Source organism: Danio rerio, chromosome 4 (genome assembly GCF_052040795.2).
Source record: "Danio rerio strain M-AB ecotype USA chromosome 4, GRCz13ab, whole genome shotgun sequence".
Lineage (NCBI taxonomy): Eukaryota > Metazoa > Chordata > Actinopteri > Cypriniformes > Danionidae > Danio > Danio rerio.
This window is the reverse complement of record NC_141024.2, coordinates 17,806,071-17,825,732: the sequence shown is the minus strand read 5'-3', so window position 1 is coordinate 17,825,732 and position 19,662 is coordinate 17,806,071. Positions and strand designations below refer to the sequence as shown.

The 19,662-nt window shown below is 36.2% G+C and overlaps 1 protein-coding gene across 28 annotated transcripts in view; it reads left to right on the top strand.

Moving 5' to 3' along the window:
- irag2 (inositol 1,4,5-triphosphate receptor associated 2) overlaps positions 1-19,333 on the top strand; it is a 29,260-nt gene extending 9,927 nt beyond the window's left edge. For 5 of the 28 annotated variants that reach the window (XM_087247349.1, XM_087247347.1, XM_087247359.1 and 2 more), the window contains exons 8-37: positions 87-204; positions 467-517; positions 601-678; positions 769-825; positions 1,048-1,107; positions 1,591-1,655; positions 1,806-1,899; positions 2,567-2,704; positions 2,992-3,093; positions 3,572-3,723; positions 5,189-5,300; positions 5,751-6,069; positions 7,015-7,067; positions 8,329-8,404; positions 8,593-8,737; positions 9,178-9,256; positions 11,892-11,938; positions 12,070-12,152; positions 13,310-13,512; positions 14,207-14,285; positions 14,378-14,435; positions 14,554-14,581; positions 14,887-15,027; positions 15,192-15,326; positions 15,415-15,562; positions 15,641-15,684; positions 15,774-15,842; positions 15,932-15,984; positions 16,279-16,365; positions 18,471-19,333. In XM_087247349.1, the coding sequence (XP_087103475.1) occupies positions 87-204; positions 467-517; positions 601-678; positions 769-825; positions 1,048-1,107; positions 1,591-1,655; positions 1,806-1,899; positions 2,567-2,704; positions 2,992-3,093; positions 3,572-3,723; positions 5,189-5,300; positions 5,751-6,069; positions 7,015-7,067; positions 8,329-8,404; positions 8,593-8,737; positions 9,178-9,256; positions 11,892-11,938; positions 12,070-12,152; positions 13,310-13,512; positions 14,207-14,285; positions 14,378-14,435; positions 14,554-14,581; positions 14,887-15,027; positions 15,192-15,326; positions 15,415-15,562; positions 15,641-15,684; positions 15,774-15,842; positions 15,932-15,984; positions 16,279-16,365; positions 18,471-18,729 (3,133 nt within the window). In that variant the 3' untranslated portion in view covers positions 18,730-19,333. Of the gene's footprint in view, positions 1-86; positions 205-466; positions 518-600; positions 679-768; positions 826-1,047; positions 1,108-1,590; positions 1,656-1,805; positions 1,900-2,566; positions 2,705-2,991; positions 3,094-3,571; positions 3,724-5,188; positions 5,301-5,750; positions 6,070-7,014; positions 7,068-8,328; positions 8,417-8,592; positions 8,738-9,177; positions 9,257-11,891; positions 11,939-12,069; positions 12,153-13,309; positions 13,513-14,206; positions 14,286-14,377; positions 14,436-14,553; positions 14,582-14,886; positions 15,028-15,191; positions 15,327-15,414; positions 15,563-15,640; positions 15,685-15,773; positions 15,843-15,931; positions 15,985-16,278; positions 16,366-16,530; positions 16,654-18,470 lie in introns of all 28 variants that reach the window. The other 23 variants (XM_087247346.1, NM_001346284.1, XM_087247357.1 and 20 more) reach the window with 5 other exon arrangements.
- Positions 19,334-19,662: the final 329 nt, after the last annotated feature.

The following is a 19,662-nucleotide window of genomic DNA, read 5'->3' as shown; positions in this document are numbered from 1 at the left end:
TTTTTTATATACTTATTTATTTTTACATCTGAATGTTCAGATTCCATAACATGTCTTTAGACTCACTACCATCTCTAATCCTGTAGGGGGCAGCAATTATTGCAGAAGGAGAAGATGCTTAAAGAAGAAGTTGAGGAGATGAAGCTGAGTCTGACATCTTCAGAAGAAAGCCGAGCTCAGGCCGCAGCTCAAAGAAAACAGATGGTGCGACCCTCTCACCTCATTGACGGCAGTTCAAATGTTAATCAGTCAAGTTATGAAACTCATAAACTAATGCAAACAGATAACAAGCTGTATGATCATAATGAGATTGATAGTTGTATTATATTAACCAAGCATATACAAACATTTAGAGTAAACAAATCTAGCTGCCGGATGCACACTATCTTGCTAGTAATATTGACATTGACAATATGTGTTATTAAATCAAACATGAGCACATTATATAACCTTTGCTTTTTTATAGGAACGTGAAAACCAAAGCCTCATATCCAAGATTGCTGCTTTACAAGAGGAGGTATGACTCAGTACATGTAATTAATCCAAATGACCAGGTTAAATAGTCAACATTCATCTCCAATTCCCTTTTTTCTTATTAAGAACATGAAAGTGACCCTGGAGGCAGAGGAACTTCAGAAAAAGATGAATGACCTTTGTGACCTTAATGCTGATCTTCAGGTAGGCTCGGTTTTAGTTCACTCATTCATCATCTTATGCCCCCCCTAAAATACATCTGTTATGGTGGTTAATATTTTTCTATACACTCAGGTTCAAATTCATTCATTTGATGCCATTCTGGCTGATAAGGAGTCATTAATTCAGGAGGTCAGTTATTGCGTATCACTAAAAGAATGATCAAAATAATATCCATGTCACTCTTAATGTACAAATTAAAGCCAAGTGATTTGATTAATTGTGCTTTCCTCCAATCATTACTTGGAATTGTTTAGTGTTATCATTATTCTTTTGGTTATGTTTATATAACTGGCCATCATATAAAATTATATTTGTCCAGTATTATAACAGAACTGACTTTTTCTCCTCTAGAAAAATAAACAGATGGATGAACTAAAGGTGGCCGTTGTGGAGTATTCATCAGTTACAGAGGTGATCTTAAATTCTGGTTTTAAAGGGTGGTTCATACAGCAGCATTTTAAAACTTTTGCTAATGATTAGTTTTGTGAATGTTTGTATTAAAAAAAAACTTTTACATTTTTCATAAAATGCTGCTGATTAGTGTTTAACATCTACTCAATCTATCAACCACTACCCCAAGATGTTTTTGCATGTTTACCATCTGCTAAACTATTCTTTTTGTGATTAAAATGCATAACTTGCGATAGAATTGTAGAATACATATTAAAAAAAGACAAATGTAATGTAAATCTGCAAGACTGGAGAATCGTCTCTTTTTCTCACTCATTTTTGCTGTATCAGTAGTGTGAAAGGTAGTTCTATGCACGTAAACCTTAATAAATGTATAAAATATGATTAGCAATTGTAAACATGAGTTGCTTTTTTCCATATTGTTAAATTGTGTGAAGAAATTGTATTATGAGAAAAAAACATGTTTATGTACATTTATTTCAGCTACTGAGAGCGGACAAGAACAAACTGGAAAGCCAAATGCAGATGATGCAGCCTGATGTGACAATGTAAGAATTGCATGGCAATTTAAATCTCTCATAGCAATAAAAGTATTGGCAAATTACTTGACCTTATTGGTTGCATGCTATTTAGCTAAACAAACATCAGCGATTCTGTCACATGTTCCTCTAGCTGTGTGTGTGTGTATATGTTTCCAGCCCGGGTCTCTCTCTCTCTGTGGCCTACAGACTGAATCAGACGAGTTCAGGCTCTCTTCAGACTGAGCTGGCTCTGGCACAGAATCCCCTGGAGGTTTGTAGTGTGTTTGCAATTCCCTTGTCTATCTTTGTCCTGTCCATGATTTGGAGTGTCTCTTTCTCTCCACTCCCACCAGCACTCATGTGCCGTTCTTAGTCCACCCACACTCACTCCCACTCCACTGCCAGGGAACACATTCAGTAATCCACACCCTCACTTTGCTTTCAGATTTCAGGTTTACAATGAGTGTGTCGACATTTTATTTCACAATTTGTTTTTCAATTGTAATGGCTGAAAACTACAATACAGTAATAGAATTAAAAATATATAAGCCATATAAAAAATGTGTGCTATTAGTTTTAAAAATAAATGTATTAATAGGAATGTGTTCACGTTGTGTGTGTGTGACTTTTGGTCTTTCTTTCGAATAAAACGTTAAACCAAGGTCCAAAGGTCCTAATCATTAAAAATCCCAGGATGTCCTTCGAAATGAGTAGTGGTTTAACCCCATCATCCTGGACAAGTTTGCCCACTGGCCTTAGTCCGACGTGGCCTCTTAACCATCCCTATATCATAATTGGTCCTCTCCATCAATTAGCTACTGTGTGGTGTGTGGTCTGGATGAGGAGATTCCCCCAAATGTGTAAAGCGGTTTGAGTGTACAGAAAAGCGCTATATAAATGTAAGGAATTATTATTATTGTGTGTGTGCATTTGTGCAGGGTTTGGAGCATCTGTCCACTTCTGTCTGTTTTGCATCGTCTCTGGATGAGACTCTAGATCGTGAGGTTCTTCTGCTTCTTCAAGGCCCTACTCCAGAGCAGCTGTCTCTGGAGTTTAAATCTCTGATCAGCAGATTGGTAACTAAACTAGCCAACTATTACACTTGCACAGCTTAAGCACTCTTCACACCGAGGATGGCAACTATTATATTAGTAAATAGGCATTTATTTAAATTGTTCCAAATGTAAAAGGTTTCACAAATTATTTGAAAACTGCAGTCATCAAAGCTGTTGCACCAACAGAATACTGTAAAATTGTCTGCTTTAAAAAGACCTTTAGTATTGTGTTTAATTCACCTACACCTTTTTTTGTGATTCATAATGTTGTAGACTGTTCACAGTGTGTCACACATGAATCGTTTCAGAAAAGGGAATTTAAAGAAGATGGCCTGACCTTTCTCACAGCAATCAGAAGCCTTACAGAGAACAGTGAAACTCAGGAGGCCAACACTGACCTCAAGATGCAGGTGACAGGATTTTATTCGCTTAAGACATGTCTGACAGAGGCAGGAAACATTTTGTATGTGTATGTAGATATGTAAATAAATCATTAGAAAATCTTTTTATAGAGAAATAATTTTGAAAATTACATAAGAACTTCATTTTCTTGTATCTTTTATCAACCACATTGCGTTATTAACCACTTTGCTGGATCTGGTCCCTCTTATTGTGGGTATTCAGTGGACCGTACCAGTACGTGCGGTCTTCCCCGATTGTCAACAATGCAGGCCAATATTTCTCTCACTCCAATTCCCACCATGCACAGGGCCAGTATGTCGGGTCAAAGTAATTCTGACACACCTTAAGATGTCTTGATGAATCATCTTCTGTAAGGTTTAGCTTTTATTAAGCTGTTTATTTAGCTGTTCAATGTTTATTTACTGGCACACTGTGTGTTTTATTTTGTTATTGTAGCTAGTTTTTGATCTTGTGAACTCCATGTAGGGTCTGGAGGTGCAGCTTGAACAGAGGAGGACTGACTGGATTCGCAGTCTGGAGCAGTTGGACCAGTACAGGGACTCTCTGGAGAGAGAACTTCTGAAGATGGCTAGCAACATGCGACGTTCTCGGACCGAGATCCTGCACCTGTCTGTAAAGTGAGTAGACTAAGAAGGTAGCATTACATTTTATAAGCTATGTTTTGATGTTAGTTTGCTAATATTATGGTTTTATTTTTATGTTTATTCAACAATTTTAGTAAAAATCCTAGTAATCTGGAATTTTATGTGAGAGCAAAATATTTTCCCACAGAGGTTTCACTATAGTAATGAATAGAAAACTGTATGGTTTAAAAATATTTTCTACATAAGCAGTGCTGTATTGGTTATTACACTTTTTTGTAGACCTTTTTTTCACCAAAATTTAAGAAGTTGTCTGTTTTTGTCTGCTCAAATGAAAGCAGTCAGATATAATGCAGGGTGTCTGCGAGGTCTTAATGTCTTAAATTTCAAAAACAAAATTTTAGCCCTGAAAAAGTCCTAAATTCAATAAATTATTGGGTTTTAGGTCTTAAATCATTTTAAACAGCTCTTAATTTTCCTATGTCCAGGTAAAGCTACCCTGTCGGGTTGACACCCAATCACCAATAATTCATCTCAACTTTTTATTGCACAGAGATACAATTCACAACAGCTGTTAAACATTTTAAAGCTAATTCTCTAAATCATATTCCCTAATCAGAGAAAGAAAACACATTCCTTTAGATGATCATTCATTAATACAAATACAATTTGCAAAAGTAACCGGCTCATTGGAAAAAAATTCTTAATGTACAGCCTTGTATAATTCTAAAGTTTAATTCATAATGGTCTTAAAAAGTTTTAAATTTGACCCTAAGAAACCTGCAGAAACCCTGTAATGGCATTTCAACTACCTCTTAAGGTGATCAAACTGGACAAACTCAATACATTTTAGACCCCATTTACACCTGTTACACATATTTACTACATTTAAAACCTGGTTTACAGTTAATGTGTGTAAAAGAATGCCTTTAGATTGCAAATGTCAGTGATGTTAATGCAGGATGCACCACGGTATTTCAAAATAAAAACATTTCAGTGGAAGAATTTTTGGGCAAAGCATTACCAATTAAGTCCATGTTCAAAAAAAAGCTTTTGTCAAAGTACTGTTCCAGCTGACCCCCTCAAGCTGTTTTTGGTTCAGTGAAGAGGTGTTTCTAATCTGACATAACACGGTTTTTTAAGGCAGGCAGACTTAGTGTCCTGTAGATAAAAAGGCAGAGGGGCTGTTGTAAGAAGTCAGGGCGGTAAGAGGGATTTACCTGTGTTTTAAGACGTAGGCGAAGGAACAATGGGACACTGCTTGGGCCTGCGGATTGGGTATAGTATGTCCGGCTTTCACTTTGCATCACAGCTCAACACATACATCCTCACAAGTGTTTTTTAAATGACAACATTTTTATGGACCTCACAAACAGTGCCATTTTTTTCTTGCAAATCCTTTCATTAACTAAAATAATATATACTCTTATGGCTACCTCCTTTTTGTGGTTTGGATAGAGGCTCAAGTTTTATGAAGTCTGTTTTTGGGCTGCGTTTTTAGGGTACAAGAGCAGGAGAATCAGAAGCAGCAGTTGAGAGAGGAAGTCGATCGTCTGAAGACTCCGCTGGACAACAGAGAGGCCAGCAGCCAAACACCGGACCACCTACAGCAGGTACTGAGCTTTTATCGAACGCTTGCTTTCACTGCCTCCACATGCTTCAACATATGTGGGCTTTACAACTCGCATCGGGTTTTTGAAACAGCCCTGGGCAAAACAGAAATAAAGATTTTCGCGAGCTTCTGCAGATCACAGATGGATACTTTTACAGTCTCATTACAAGATGCCTGGAGCTGTGTGTGTGTAGGAGGCAAGTGTGGTTTGTGAGCCAGTTCGAAACTTGACTTCATCTTGAACTTTTCTCTAGAGAATAGACGCCACTGACCGACTACCCCACAATGTTCTTATGTTCAGATCTTGCCTCATGTCCTGAGTTTTATACACTTTTAAAAAAATAATTTTTCAGTTTAAATATACCGCAATGCATGATGACTCCAAAAGCTATCGGTTGGAAGTCAACAAGAAACATTTACATCATTGACTGGTGGTGTTGTGTATCTTCAGGTTGTGGAAGAGCTAGATGGTCCCTCTCTTGAATGGGATGAGGAATATGTGTTGTCCGAGTCGCCTCCTCTACAAGAGCTTGGACCTGACCAGCAGATGCTTGAGGAGCTCTGTTGTGATGAAGAGGTACTTCAGGCCCTGAAACAGGAGGAGGAGGAACCAACAGAGACTGTGAGTGACAAAGAGAAGATCACAGCAAAGTCTGAAGGAGAAGGTGAAGCTACATATGATTCTGGAGTGGAGAACGAGGAGCCACAAAGAGATTTCACCCTCTCTCATATGTGTCTACCTGATAAAAAATCTGAAAGAGAATCAAATGGTGAGAAATGAATCGTAATTGTAAGTCCATTGTGGAATTCGGTTTGCAAACCTGGTTCAAAAATTTCAAAGATAAAATCTGAAATTGCAAAATGGAAATGAAGGAAAAGTCTTAAAAGCAGAATTGTTTTGAATGTCAGGACAGGTATGATGGCATTTGCGACTTCAAAGCTGTCTAGTGTAAATGGTCAATCTTATTAGACGAGTAGTCTGTGTCAGATTCCTGGGGCTGTATAATCCTTTTTTTAATCCTTTGTGACACGGGGCAGGCAGTCATCCCTGAAGCTTAAACACAAACTGAAAAAAGCAGGGTCACTCTAGCTCCAGGCCTTTTTTTGGTTTTTCTTTCACCCGTTCTTCTGCCATCTTTGGTCAGTAATGTAAAGTAAACCTTGTGACCTTGTCCCCTTCACTGCTCGTCCACTGCATGACTGCTGACTAACCAACACAGGCATGTCACTTCATAAACCCCAATGTCTTATCATGCTGTAACTGGGCATGACAGTTAGACTCATAAAACTTAGCCAAAAGTGAAGATAACTTTAAAGAAATTGTATATCAGAATAGAGAATTCTTTGCAGAGACAAAGAGAAAATAGAAAGTTTTTGCACTTTTCTTTTAAAGATTGATGTGCTTTTAATATCTTTAATGCCTGCTTAAATATAAGCATTAATTACGGAGTGAGCATTACCCATATTTGAACATCGGTATCTAAATAGTCAGATTAAAAAAAATTCTTAGTCAACTTTGTCCATGACATGATCAAAATGTACTGTTCATATAATGTACTTCAAGTTTACTTTTTTAAATAACAGTTATAATCCAATATTAATAGTATAATCTATTTTTGTCCACCTTATTCCAATGGTGTAACCTGTTTTTCTTGAAACACTATTCAAGTAAAATATGTTAAGACTATTTTTGAGTCTCTTTCTCTTTATTTCAGAAGCTCCATTTGTAGGTGAGGGAGGAGAGCAGAGGCCTTGCATGTCTCTAAAGGTATATATTGGTTTCTTCTATTTATTTCTTATTAACTATCAACTAACAAGTGAAATAATTATTGTTAGTGTGTACATCATTCTGATGATTCAGTGACACTGGATCAACCATTTACACATACTGATATTAAAGAGTGTTTGATACTTTTAAATTCAAATTATACAACATTAGAGTGGCTTACCATGACATTTAAAAACACGTTTTAAGCATGGTAAGCCACATTGCCATTGGTCATTGGGTAAATGTACTGCCTGCAGCATGATGGGAGTTTTACTTGTGGATTGTAGTTCCTAACTGCTTGTTGAAAATTGCATGACCGTCAGAACCAAAGCCCATGCAAACACACACTGTGATAGTACTGCACATCACACCTGAATTGTGCTGTCACAATTTGCATCTTGATTGTCTTAACTATGATTTTTTTTTTCCCAAGTTTTTTTTATTTGGAAAAAACAGCACCCCTTTCCCAGAACACTATTTCAAGAACAATGTATAATCAAATGTCCATAGATAAAATAAAAGATAAAAACATGACATGAAAATATGACACTAGTTACTTTTATCACATATTGCCATGTTGTGTGCGTCCATTTCCATCCATTCCATTTGCCAGACCTTATAAAATGTCTCAACAGACCCTCTGATAGGTACTGTATGCTTATTTTCCCCAACTTAAGATTAGACATGACTTCTCTTATCCAGTGCTTATGTGTATGTGAAATAAGGTCTTTCCATTTAAACAATACAGTATCTCGATATGTCTTCTAGCCAGAATATGTATGGCTAGAATATGTATTCTATATGTGCAGCAGAGTAGCAGGAGCCTGCCTACACCGATTGTATATGGGATCTATGTCAGCATTGATCTTAGAGAGTCTGACTTTAGACCAGTGCAATTGATGAACAATTTTGAATTGCATTACAGCATGCCTGAGGCATATGGATGATAAGAAAGTTCCTTGCATTATTTTGTGCCAAATTTTATCTGAGATTGGTTCATCTAAATCTGTCTTTCATTTATTTTTAAGTAAGTCTAAGGATGCTAAATCATGTGAATCATTCGTTAATCTTGCTTATAGTTTGTTTTTTGATTGATTTACATAAAAAAAAGTTGTGTATATTAAAGAAATAGGGGGAAAACACTTTTGTATGAATAATTATTTAGAAGTATCTAAACTCTTCGTCTTTGGGGAGTCTTTCTCTCTGGCAGTGTAGAGGTTCATTTTCACTGGCCTTCTCAATCTTTTTCTGGCCACCACAGGAGGAAGACAGACTCCCAGAATGCACTGGGCCTGAGGACGCCCACGAGCAGGCTGCTCCTCTGCCTCACACCCACTGTGAGTGTGCTGGTAAGAGCTCTTCCTCTACCCAGCCTTCTCTGCTAAATGCTTTCTATCAATTTAGTAACATATAGACTAAAAAATATAATAAAGAAATAAAACCCTTTTCATGACAAAATGCTCATTTTAGGAACATTTTCTGTTTCATGTGCATATTCAAACACACTTTCTAACCCCTTCTACAGGTGACCAGCCTTTGACCTATGACAACCTTGAGGTCACCTCAGTCAAAGACCACATTTTATCTACTGAACCTTCCTCCCTTATGACCTGTGAGTTGGTATCTCCCTCCACAGGCCATCCTGAAGTTGGTAATTCCATTACAGGAAGGTGAGATAAAGCACCCTGTGTTTTTTTTAATGTGTGTGCACATTAGATTTCCATACATCTTCATTTGCTTGTGGATTTTCTCTGGCTCCCATAAAGTGCTAGTTAATGATTCACCAAAACAAAAAAATGATGGTCTACTTTCGTTCGAAATGCTTCCCCACATACCCAAAGATCAAATTTGCTAGTCAAATGTGTGTCCTCTTCCTGTGTGTTGGGCTGTTTTGTGTAGACCTGCTAAGGAGTTATTACTACTGACAGAGCCTTGCTTTGCATGCTGCTCACCATGCACCTGTTTGGCCAGACTCGGACAAACGCCCCTTGCAATGCTATACTGGATCTCACAGAACAATATTACAGTTACTGACAGCAGTTGAGTCCTAAAAGTTCAGGAATACAGTACAGCAATTTAGTGACGAACTTTCTCTTTCCTCCCGGGTCAGGACCGAGCAGCTTGTGGGCACAAACGGAGAACCCGAGGAAGAGCGTTTGACCACCGGAGCCGACATGAGTGACTTGCAGGTCAGTTTGAGGAAGCTGATGAAACCAAGGGGAAGCTTGTTGCATCTGTAGCACCGCTAGCTCTTTCTTCCACTTCCCCTTTTGTTTTTCTGTTTCTTTCTAGTTTGCTTTTCTCTTTTGTCATGTTCCTGTGTTAAAAAAAAAAAAAAAAAAACTTCCTGTCTGGTGGTCCTTTGTAGTAAGAGAGTAAGCTATCATTTCTGCCGTGATCTAAAGGAAAAGCCTGCAGGGGGTTGATTTGAGAGGGTTCGGGATTTCGGTAAGCAGGAATGACTTCTCATGAGAGAGGACGTGCCCCCACCCTCTAATCGATGTGATGCGCTTCGGCTTTCTGTATTTAGAATTGCTTTGCGTGAGCTGCTTTGCAAATTTATATAAGCACCTGGCATCTGACAACATGGTTTTGTTAGTGTAATTTCACACTTGCTTGTCCAGGATCAGATACAAACTATTTTTAATAATCTGCAAAGCCAATGTTTTCCACGGGCATATGCACTTTGTTAATTGCCTCATTGTTGACTTGTGTATGTTGTTAGTTAATGATAAGATGTGAGATGTTCAGGTGCACTAGGCGTGCAACCAAAACAAACTGTACTTCATCTGATGGCTTTTCTGCATTCCACTTCATAAAGAGTAGGCAGTGCTATACGTCTATGAATATGTACTATATTATATTATTAGACATACAGTGCTCAGTCTAATTGAGTACAACTCATTTTAAAAATGAATATTTTTATCCATTTCTCAGGGAATATGGGCAATGTATTTTGGTGCATTTAAACAGATTTATTAAAATTACATTTTTAGTCACTAAACATATTTAGAAATTTAAAGATAATACAGTTTAATTCATGCAAAAAAATTGCCAAAATAAATTACAAACTACAAATTAGCATCTAAATTGTTTAAAAAATGCTTTATTGCTTTTCCTGATTTTTCCTCTTTTTAAAATCTGCATTTAATATTTCTTTATAGAAATTTGGGTGTACTAGTTTTTGGAATGTTATCTTAATTTATTTTGTTAGATAAGCTCCAGAGTTGGTTTCAGTACTGATTAATCTAATGTATATGCACAAATATAATATTGTATAGCTTCCTAGTAAAAATATGAATTTAAAAGATGGATTTATAAGGGGTGTACTTATTTATACTCTGTTATATATATATTCTGTTTTATACTTATAAAAAAAAAAAATTATTAAAATTATTTTAACTTTGATTAGAAATTTATCTCGACCAAATAAAGCACCATAACAGTCTCTAAAGAATCATTTCGCATTGAAGACTAAAATAAATAAATCAGATTAATTAAAAATAATTTACCAACACAGAAATATATTCAAGCAGAAATCAGTGATTTTAAATATTAAGTAATATTAAATAAATGTTAACAGTATTTTTCTTGGTAAGTGTCTACAGACAATTGCTTTTAAAATTCTTAAAAAAAATTAAAAGTTGTTTATAAAAGTTGTGCTTAACTAAGTTTGCTTTTGTACTCTTAGTACTTTAGTGTTAAAAACTAGGCATAGGACGATAACCGTTTTCGAGGTATACAGCGGTTTGGAAAAGTCAAGGTTTTAAAACTGCCAAAATTTACTGCTATACCAGGTGTGCGTAAGACTTTTTTATGCACTTTTCTTTTGTTTATTTTTTTGATACTACAGTATCTCCAGCAGAAAAGATATCCAAAAATATTTTTTTTTTTATTGTAAAGAAGTCAGTGTGCAGATTGATTTGAATTTTTCAGCCTGACATGTTTGATGTTACAAAATATTATAAATATTTCTCAGAATAAAATATATTGTGTTCAAAAGGAAAATATTTTTGTTTTTACTTAGACATTAAAAAAAAAAAAAGAATATATTTTAGAGCAGCGATCGCAACACCGAGAAACCATGATATATTTAACCAAGGGGATAATACCGCCAGAATCATATACTGGCCCATGCCTAGTGCCATCCATGGTTTGATCTGCCTTATTTAGCTGTCCATTTTACCAAACGACAGATTGGACACCCCTTTGACGTCAACAGAAAATATGGGAAGATTTTCATAAGCCTATTTACTTTACCAAACCAACTTTGCAAAGTGCAACCAACCAATTATTCACACATTTGTTTCTTCCCTGCTGACTGTGACTCAATCGGAACAGATCTGGTGTTGTTTGTTGCTTCTTTAATTGTTATTTTGCTTCAGTTTTATGAACTTGATGATCAAATATTCTGCTCAGGCTGTGTGTGTGTGTGTTTTTTTCATCAGTATGTTTGGAACAAGTATAGCACTTTTTCACTCCCACTTGAATGAACTCTGCCAGTACAAGTGCTCTCCTCCTCCCTCCCTCCGTCCCCCTCTCTTTCTGTCACTCCCTCTCTCTCTCTTTCTCTGTCTTTACCATCCTCTCTCTCCCTCTGCCAGCTGTAGAGCTCTCACACACATTATGTAAGTATCTAGCACTTCTCTCTCTCTGTAAAGCAGAGAGTAGCTCTTATATTTCATCTGCCATGTCGTAAGACAGGTATGGAGCTGTGTGTGTGCTTTGCTTATTTGCATATGCATTTGTGAAATCTACTGTCTGTATGTGTTGGTGCTCAGAGTGTGTCACTGGGTCATAATGCCATACTGTTGTCATCTATAGAGACTGGGCGAGGGACAGCTTTCTAAAGTATCCGCAAAATCTGACAAGTGAGTATTTTTCTTTTTTAATTGATTTGTATTTTACATTTGAATTGCATTGGTTGATGTACTGATTCTTAGTGTTGTTTTGTCAAGCATAAAAAAAGTTGTCATTTAATTGCGGGTATTTATTTGTGTAGGAGTCTCTTGTTGCCTGTAGCAGAGGAAGAGGAGGCCATGCCAGAAGCAGTGGAGGTGACGTCAGCTGGGGTGAACTCACCAGGTAGGAGGAAATACACCTGAGGAAGTCGCTTTCTGACATTTTGAAAAGGCTTTTAGAGTGTGTTTGTATTTCAGGAACAATCTGGAACAAAAAAGATGGTTTCATACCCGTTTATGATACAAATGCGGTGCAATTTAGAGATTACTTCTGCTGTATAATGTAATAGACAATATAAATAAACAATTATTTTGATTTTTAAAATGAGTTGGCAAGTGATGGCACAAAGATAAAGCCATTTGTTTTCATTGTTGACTGATGCTTTGAATATATTTACAGAAGAATGATTAAATCAGTGTTTATTTATTAGACAAATACTTGAAGCCTGCATTCCATCAATTACATTTAATAGATTTATATTTAGCTTTATAATTGAATCTCCATGCCTGCTAAATTTTGTTATAATTTGAGCACTAGTGAGCTGCAGTGTTATTTTTAGCTAAAATAAAATGTGTAATATGACAAGCTGAATTAAATTGAGAAGTGTTGCCTAAAGCAGCTAAAATAAAATAACTTTTAGTTGAAGTGCTAGAACTAAACATGTAAAAGAAAACCTACTAAAGATGCAAAAATCTCTACTACTACTACTACTAATAATAATAATGAATTTTATTTGTAATGTGCTTTTTTCAAACTCTAAGCGCTACAAGGCAAAGAACTATAAAATTGTGAATAAAGAGTAAAACTTTACAACAATGAACAATACAAAATAAACAATAAAAATACCATGAATATGTTGACAAAGATGACATGTATGTAAACCTTTTAAATTAAAATGGAAACAGAGCATTAAAGCATGTGAATTCACATATTAATAAATATTATAATTATGAAAAATACCAGCTGCAAACTGCCTACATAAGGAGTGAACTAACTAAACTGGTAACTCAGAGTCTAACTCTGTTTAGGTTGCAATTTTTGGTGTCACATGAAACCTGACTCTCACAATTGATCGCAGTGGAGTTTGGTGTTAAGAAAACTGCAATAATCCAAGAATAAAATATTGTAGCATACAAATAGTACAAACTTATTATTATTAGTATGGTATTGGGTCTATGACATCAGTCTCTCACCTTATCTGCTTAGCAGCTCACTAGGTTTCAGAACAAAGCTATTTTGCCTCAAAAGTGTCTCTTCTCCTTTCTTTATACCCTTTTAAGACAAACACAAGACCGGCAGTAAAAAGACAGTGGTCACATCTGATTCAAACTCAACTGGATCAGCTGACTCACTGAAGGATCCTTCTGAAAAAGTGAAAGACATGACCTTTGACCCTGCTGCCAGCGAGGATAACATTCCAACTGTTCCTGCTACACAAAGCCCGAAGAAAGACCCCCTGGCCTCAAGGAACAAGCTCAAGAAGGTAAGAGACCCTCTTGCCAGCATAAATGAGCTAAAAGTATATATTGAAAAGCCAGGAGAGTCCAGTCCAACCTGTTGTGCTAGATGCTTTCGTGAAGTTCTTGAATTTTAATTTAATGAAAAAATATTTCTACTTTATTTTCAAAATTGCATCCTTGAAAGAAAAGATACAAATAAAGCTACTTAAGTGTGTACAGTAAGTTATGTATTATAATTATTATATTATATTATTATTATATATTCAGTAATAATGTATGATACGCAATCAGTAACTAAAAGTAAATCAAATTAAATATCATCTGTTTTAGTTTCCCCATAACATATCTTTTAACAATAAATATAGAAAAAGGAATGAAAAGTATAGGTGTAAATCTATTATTGTGCCAGTCACTATAAACGACATGTAAATGTCAAGCCTAAATTAATTTATCTAAAGAGAAACTGAAACTAGCACCATGTGGTCAATGTGCTAAACAAACACTTGTGTCTCTCATTCTGCACCAATACACATGGACAGTTTCTGCATGTTTTGCTTGCTTGACATTGGTTATTTCATATAACCTTTGATAAATTCAATATTTAATGATAAATTGTGATCTTAATAATCAACATTGATAGCATAGCTTCTAATGCCCAGTACAAAAACTTCTATTATAAATGTGTTGGATGTTTAAAGTCAAATGATCTTTTTACAGGAAATGAGCAGCATGGAAGTCATCGAGGAACAAAAAGCTCAAGAGGACGGTGAGCCTACGGTGGTCACAGAAAAAGAAGGTAGATAAATAGTCCCCATGCCTGCATTTTTTTCTCATCTCCTTTTTTTTTTTTTTAAAGATGTTGCCTTGATATCAATCTCCTATCCTCAGGTGACACATCTGTCAGCTCTGAAAATGCCAGTGATTCTACCAAAGATGACAAGAACAGGTTATTATGGCTTGTGTACTGAATTGATATCCATACATTTTAATCTGATTCCAACATGTCTTCACATGACTCGCTTGACATATTCATGTTTCTTTTTAATCTGAAATTTCATCTGCAGCCTGTCGCCAAGTGACAAAGAGATTGAGGTAAAGTTGTTTTTTTCATTCAGTGAAAAGATGAATCTACATATATAGGAAAATAACAATCAAAATTGTATTGAAGTAGTTAAAAATTCATAATAAGCACATTTAAAAAAAAAAAAAAAGAAAAAAAAAAAGGAAATTATTAACTAATTCCTTCAAATGAAGTAGCAGCATAATTGTGGAGAAATTTCAAAGAGATCTGAATAAAGGACTACATTCCACACTACTGAATGAGCATACTAGTATATCAGATTTCTCAGTGTGTGAAATGAATGTTTCTAGAATGTTTATAGTGTGTTATCCTGCAGGCGGAGTTCCACCGGTTATCTCTGGGCTTCAAATGTGACATGTTTACCCTGGAGAAGAGGCTACGCCTGGAGGAACGCTCACGGGACCTGGCTGAGGAGAACGTCCGCAAGGAAGTGATCAGTTGTAAAGCACTACTGCAGGTCTGTGTCAATTTTTGCACTCTTTGGAGTTACAAAAAAAGTAAAAAATGCATGTATACACTGCTCAGGACATGAAATTCTTATAATATTCCCCTAAAAGAAGTGTCCTGAATTCCTCTATTTGGATGAGTAGTGTGAACAGACTGCACTGTTTTGTTATATAGGCTCTAATCCCACGGTGTGAGGAGGATAACCAGTCTATGGAGATCATCCATCGCGTGCAGAAGAACTTGGAGATCCTTGTCCAGTCCATGACCAGAGTGTCCAGCCGTTCAGAGATGCTCGGGGCCATTCATCAGGTTTGTTTACTCAGAGTGCTGAAATTGCTCACTAAATCCTGGCATAGCCAAGAAGCTTGTTTACTTTTCAACTTCCTTGCATGTGTAGGAGACCAGAGTGGGCAAAACGGTGGAGGTGATGATTCAGCATGTGGAGAACTTGAGGAGGATGTACACTAAGGAACATGCAGAGCTGCTGGAGCTCCGGGAGAACCTCACGCCGAATGAGAGGTCCTTTGGGTCACACAGTGAGAGGGGTATGTCATAACCATAAACAAAAATGATACCAGTTTAGCTTGCGTCTTAATCACATCGTCGTTATTTTGTGCTTGCAGATGATTTTAGAAACAAGAAACAGACAACATCAAACATTTTTAAAGTGAGTAAAGATGCACAACACATCACATTAAGCTTGTAAATACGCTTTTAATGTTTATTTGTACTGATTTCTATTTGTTCTGTACAAAGACCACTAGCCGACGTATTAGTATAGCCACCATTCCCCGCAGTATTGGAGGACAGACCCATTTTGATATGGTGAGGAGTTTATAATCTTGTAATATAGATGGTTTTGGTAGACATGAAGTGGAATATCTAAAAAAAAAACGGTTGTTTCTAATTCACAGCCCAAAGACATGGCAGAGACTGAGGTGGAGAGACTCTCTCGAAGGTCACCATGGTAAGTGTGTGAATTTTATTTTGTCATGGCGTATAAAAAAAAAAAACACAGGAGTCCCTGTCTTTCTCTATTTATTTTCCAAATTGGTGTTTACCCAGAAACAAAAAGCATTCATTGGCTGACACTTTTATTAAAAGTACTTAAAGTACATTCAAATTCTACACTTATCAGTAGCTCTATGGAAATTGGACCCTTGATCTCTGCTGGAGTTGCGTGCTGATTGTTTTTATAACCCTGTGCATGTTTTTGCGCTGCGAGAGAGGATGTCATGGTTGTGTGTCGACCGCTTTACAGGAACATGGCAGCCAAGAGGCCACCGCTAAAGCGCTTTGTTAGCTCTGGTACTTGGGCCGACATTGATGAGCCCACTCTGATGAATAGGTAAGGTCACGCGTGAAGAACTGTTGTGTACCTTCCGTCTTTCGCATTCATTTCATGTCAAAACCATAAATCCAGTGTGCCACGGAAAGGTCAAGTCATGTAGAGCAACAATGGAGGCTTTGAGCCAAGATGGTGGGCACTCAGTGCAGTGTAAACTTTGCACAGGTATGGATATGACACAGAATCCCACTCGGAGGAAGAGCGCAAAGAAGAGCCAGCGTCGGACAGAAGGACGAGCTTAACAGAATTAGGCATCAAAATCACCTCCTTCATAATGCCAGCTAAGATGTTAGTGTACCTACCGCCTCCGTTGTTTCTCTGCTTCAGCATTCAGGCTTTTTCTTCAACAAATCAAGGGTTTCCTGTGAATAATTTTGCAGTCTTTTGCTCTTACAGTTAAGCTGTGGAAATCGTTTTGTTTTGAATGGACACTGATTCCTCTTCAACACAAAATGAAACTACCACTACATGTTTTCTGCTATAATCGTCTGCAATGCCTAATCCAAGCAGCCTATCTGTGGTTTCAGAGAAAAATGCTTAAGTCTTTTTTTTCTATATTGGTGGACTGTTGTCAATGCACACTGATCCCACAGTGTACTCACATAGTCTGGACTGGAATATTTTCCCAATAGCTGGACAAGTGGTAGACCGATAACTTAAGCATAGAGCAAGATGAAGAAACTGTACACTACTATTCAAACGCTTGGGATCATAAAGCTTTCATCAACATGCTGTTTTTATTTTTTATTTATTTTTTTTTTTTACTTTCAATGAAAATGAAGGGAATTTAGTAAAATAAATTAGTTAAATTAAATTTTAGTAAGTTATTTAGTTGTAGTAATATTTTACAAAAAGTTGGTGGTTCATTCCGCTGTGGTGACCCCCTAGTGTATTTATTAATATAAATGAAAGGTAATAAAATGGCAATAAAACTCATTCCACAAGATTACAGAATTGACACATTTAAGCATGAAAGTAAAGAAAAAGCCTGTATATTTTTAAACAAACTTTATTAGATGACCTCAAAATTGACCGCAGTTTGACCTATATATATTTACATATCTGTAGGCCCACACAGAATCTGCCTATGCAGAAATCCAGATTTTAATCCATCGTTCATTTATTTACTTAAATGTGTGTACATTTATATTTATTCCCTTTTTAAATTAGGTTCACTAATATATTGTTATGTATAAATCATTTTCATATGTCTTTTAGTAGAGAAATTATATGAGAGAACTACTCTTACCAAATTAGTGGATCTAATTGGATTTGCATTGTAAACATTAAATAAATGTATTTTTTTATTTTATATTTTATTTATGATACCCCTAAATCATTCCCCATAAATCTGGTGATTTTTATTTGTTTAAATTTATATATATATATATATATATATATATATATATATATATATATATATATATATATATATATATATATATATATATATATATATATACACATATATATATATATATATATATACATACATAATTTATTTTATTTTTTTTTACAAAATTCTATGCAAAAAATTGCAAAAAAAAAAACAAAAAATTTCCGCAGATTCTATCTGGCCCTACTTGTAGGTCTATCAGTCCAGAACTATATATGAACATTCACATGTGTCATGTTTATCTTTTACTTGTCAAACATTGCTTTCAGCAGCAGCTGTCATTTCTCACATTCCTCTGAATGTTCAGCATTTTCTCTTCAGGTCGCCTCAGCCATCTCACCTATTCAAACTTTTGTAATCCTTTGTTGTTGTTTATGAACTACTTTGTATATTTTCTAATGGAAATAAAGCCAGAACATCCTCTATACAAGTTATGTGGCGAATGCTTCTAGCCAAGCAAGTCTAATTTCATGTCTTATTGATTCCTAGAGAATGCACATGAAGTATTGACAGTGAGATCACACAGTTGCTGTGTTTATTGCCAAGTGTTTGTGTTCGCCTGCTTGTAGAGTACGTTCTGGCCTAAAGATATACACTTTTTCTGCAGCTCTTTTCTGTTTTAGCATAACAAAATTCACATTGCTTTCTGCTACTGTAGGTATGCTCTTGTACGTACTTCTTAAAACTTTTATTTTACTCTTCATCCTAGTCCCACCCCCAGCCCAACAGATAACGCTCCACCCAGCCTGATGGAGGGGAGGCCTGCAGTGTCCAGAGGTGCCAGGGGGATTTGGATTTGGGTGGCCTTATTTGTAGTTCTAGCTGTTCTACTGGCTCTGCTGGCGAGTCTGATGTTACAGCCTGCAGTAGATGCAGCACCTGTGGGCACCGGGGACTCCTGGATGACCATCCAGCAGCTTCTGTGGCCCTATACTGGGCTGAGGCATAACGGCCAGCCCCCTGTGTGACACCAGGGGGTCGGCAAGGCTGCAGTAGCCAGTATTGACATTGAGAAAAACTCCTACGGCTGCAAGAGCTGTAATGCAACACTGCTGCCTGTCCATCAAACAGAAACTCTTTGTGACCATTTCTTGCTGAAGGTAAAGAGAAATGTGGGCGTGTCAAGAGAGATTTGCTGAAAACTTCAGACTGCTTGGATGCTGTGTACACAAACTGATGTGTTGGCCACGTATGTTAGAGGCATCGCATGAGACACTCACACAGTGGATGCTTAGGATGGAGTGGATGAGCCAACTGCAAAAATGTGTCGGTTGTCTGAAAAGGCTGCCGTTTTTAAAACCTTTGAAATAGATCAGTGTATTTTTATGAGTTGTTTGAACGAGTATTGAGATTGAGAGATTTTAAAAAATATATTTTTTGCTTTTTTTGTTAATTTATTGTTTTACAGTTTTATGCAGTAGATTTTTTTCTGATTATTATTAATTGTTACGAACACTTTTTTTAATCCTCATGAAATTGTTGGTTTGATGTTCACTGTTAAAAGTTCATACATGTCTGTATGTTCCAAAGAGGGGGGAAAGAAACTTTGCACAATAAAGAAACTGATCCAAATCATCTCCCTTTTCACTGCAGGAAAACTAGCTAAATGAACCATGACTCATGAGCAGTATTGGGCAAGTTACTTCAAAAATAGATTTAATGACTAATACATGAATGAAATAGCACTTAATTACTTCTCTAATGTCTGAAAAGTAACATAATTGCTCCATTTAATTGACTCAATATTACTTATTTATATGAATAGCATAGAAAAAATTACATTTGAATCGAACAGGATTAGTTTTATTTAAAAAACAACAACACTAAAATGTAATAAAATGTTTCAAAGAAATGACTCCATACTGTCAATATTTTACTCCATTTAGTGTTTGTTTAAGCTT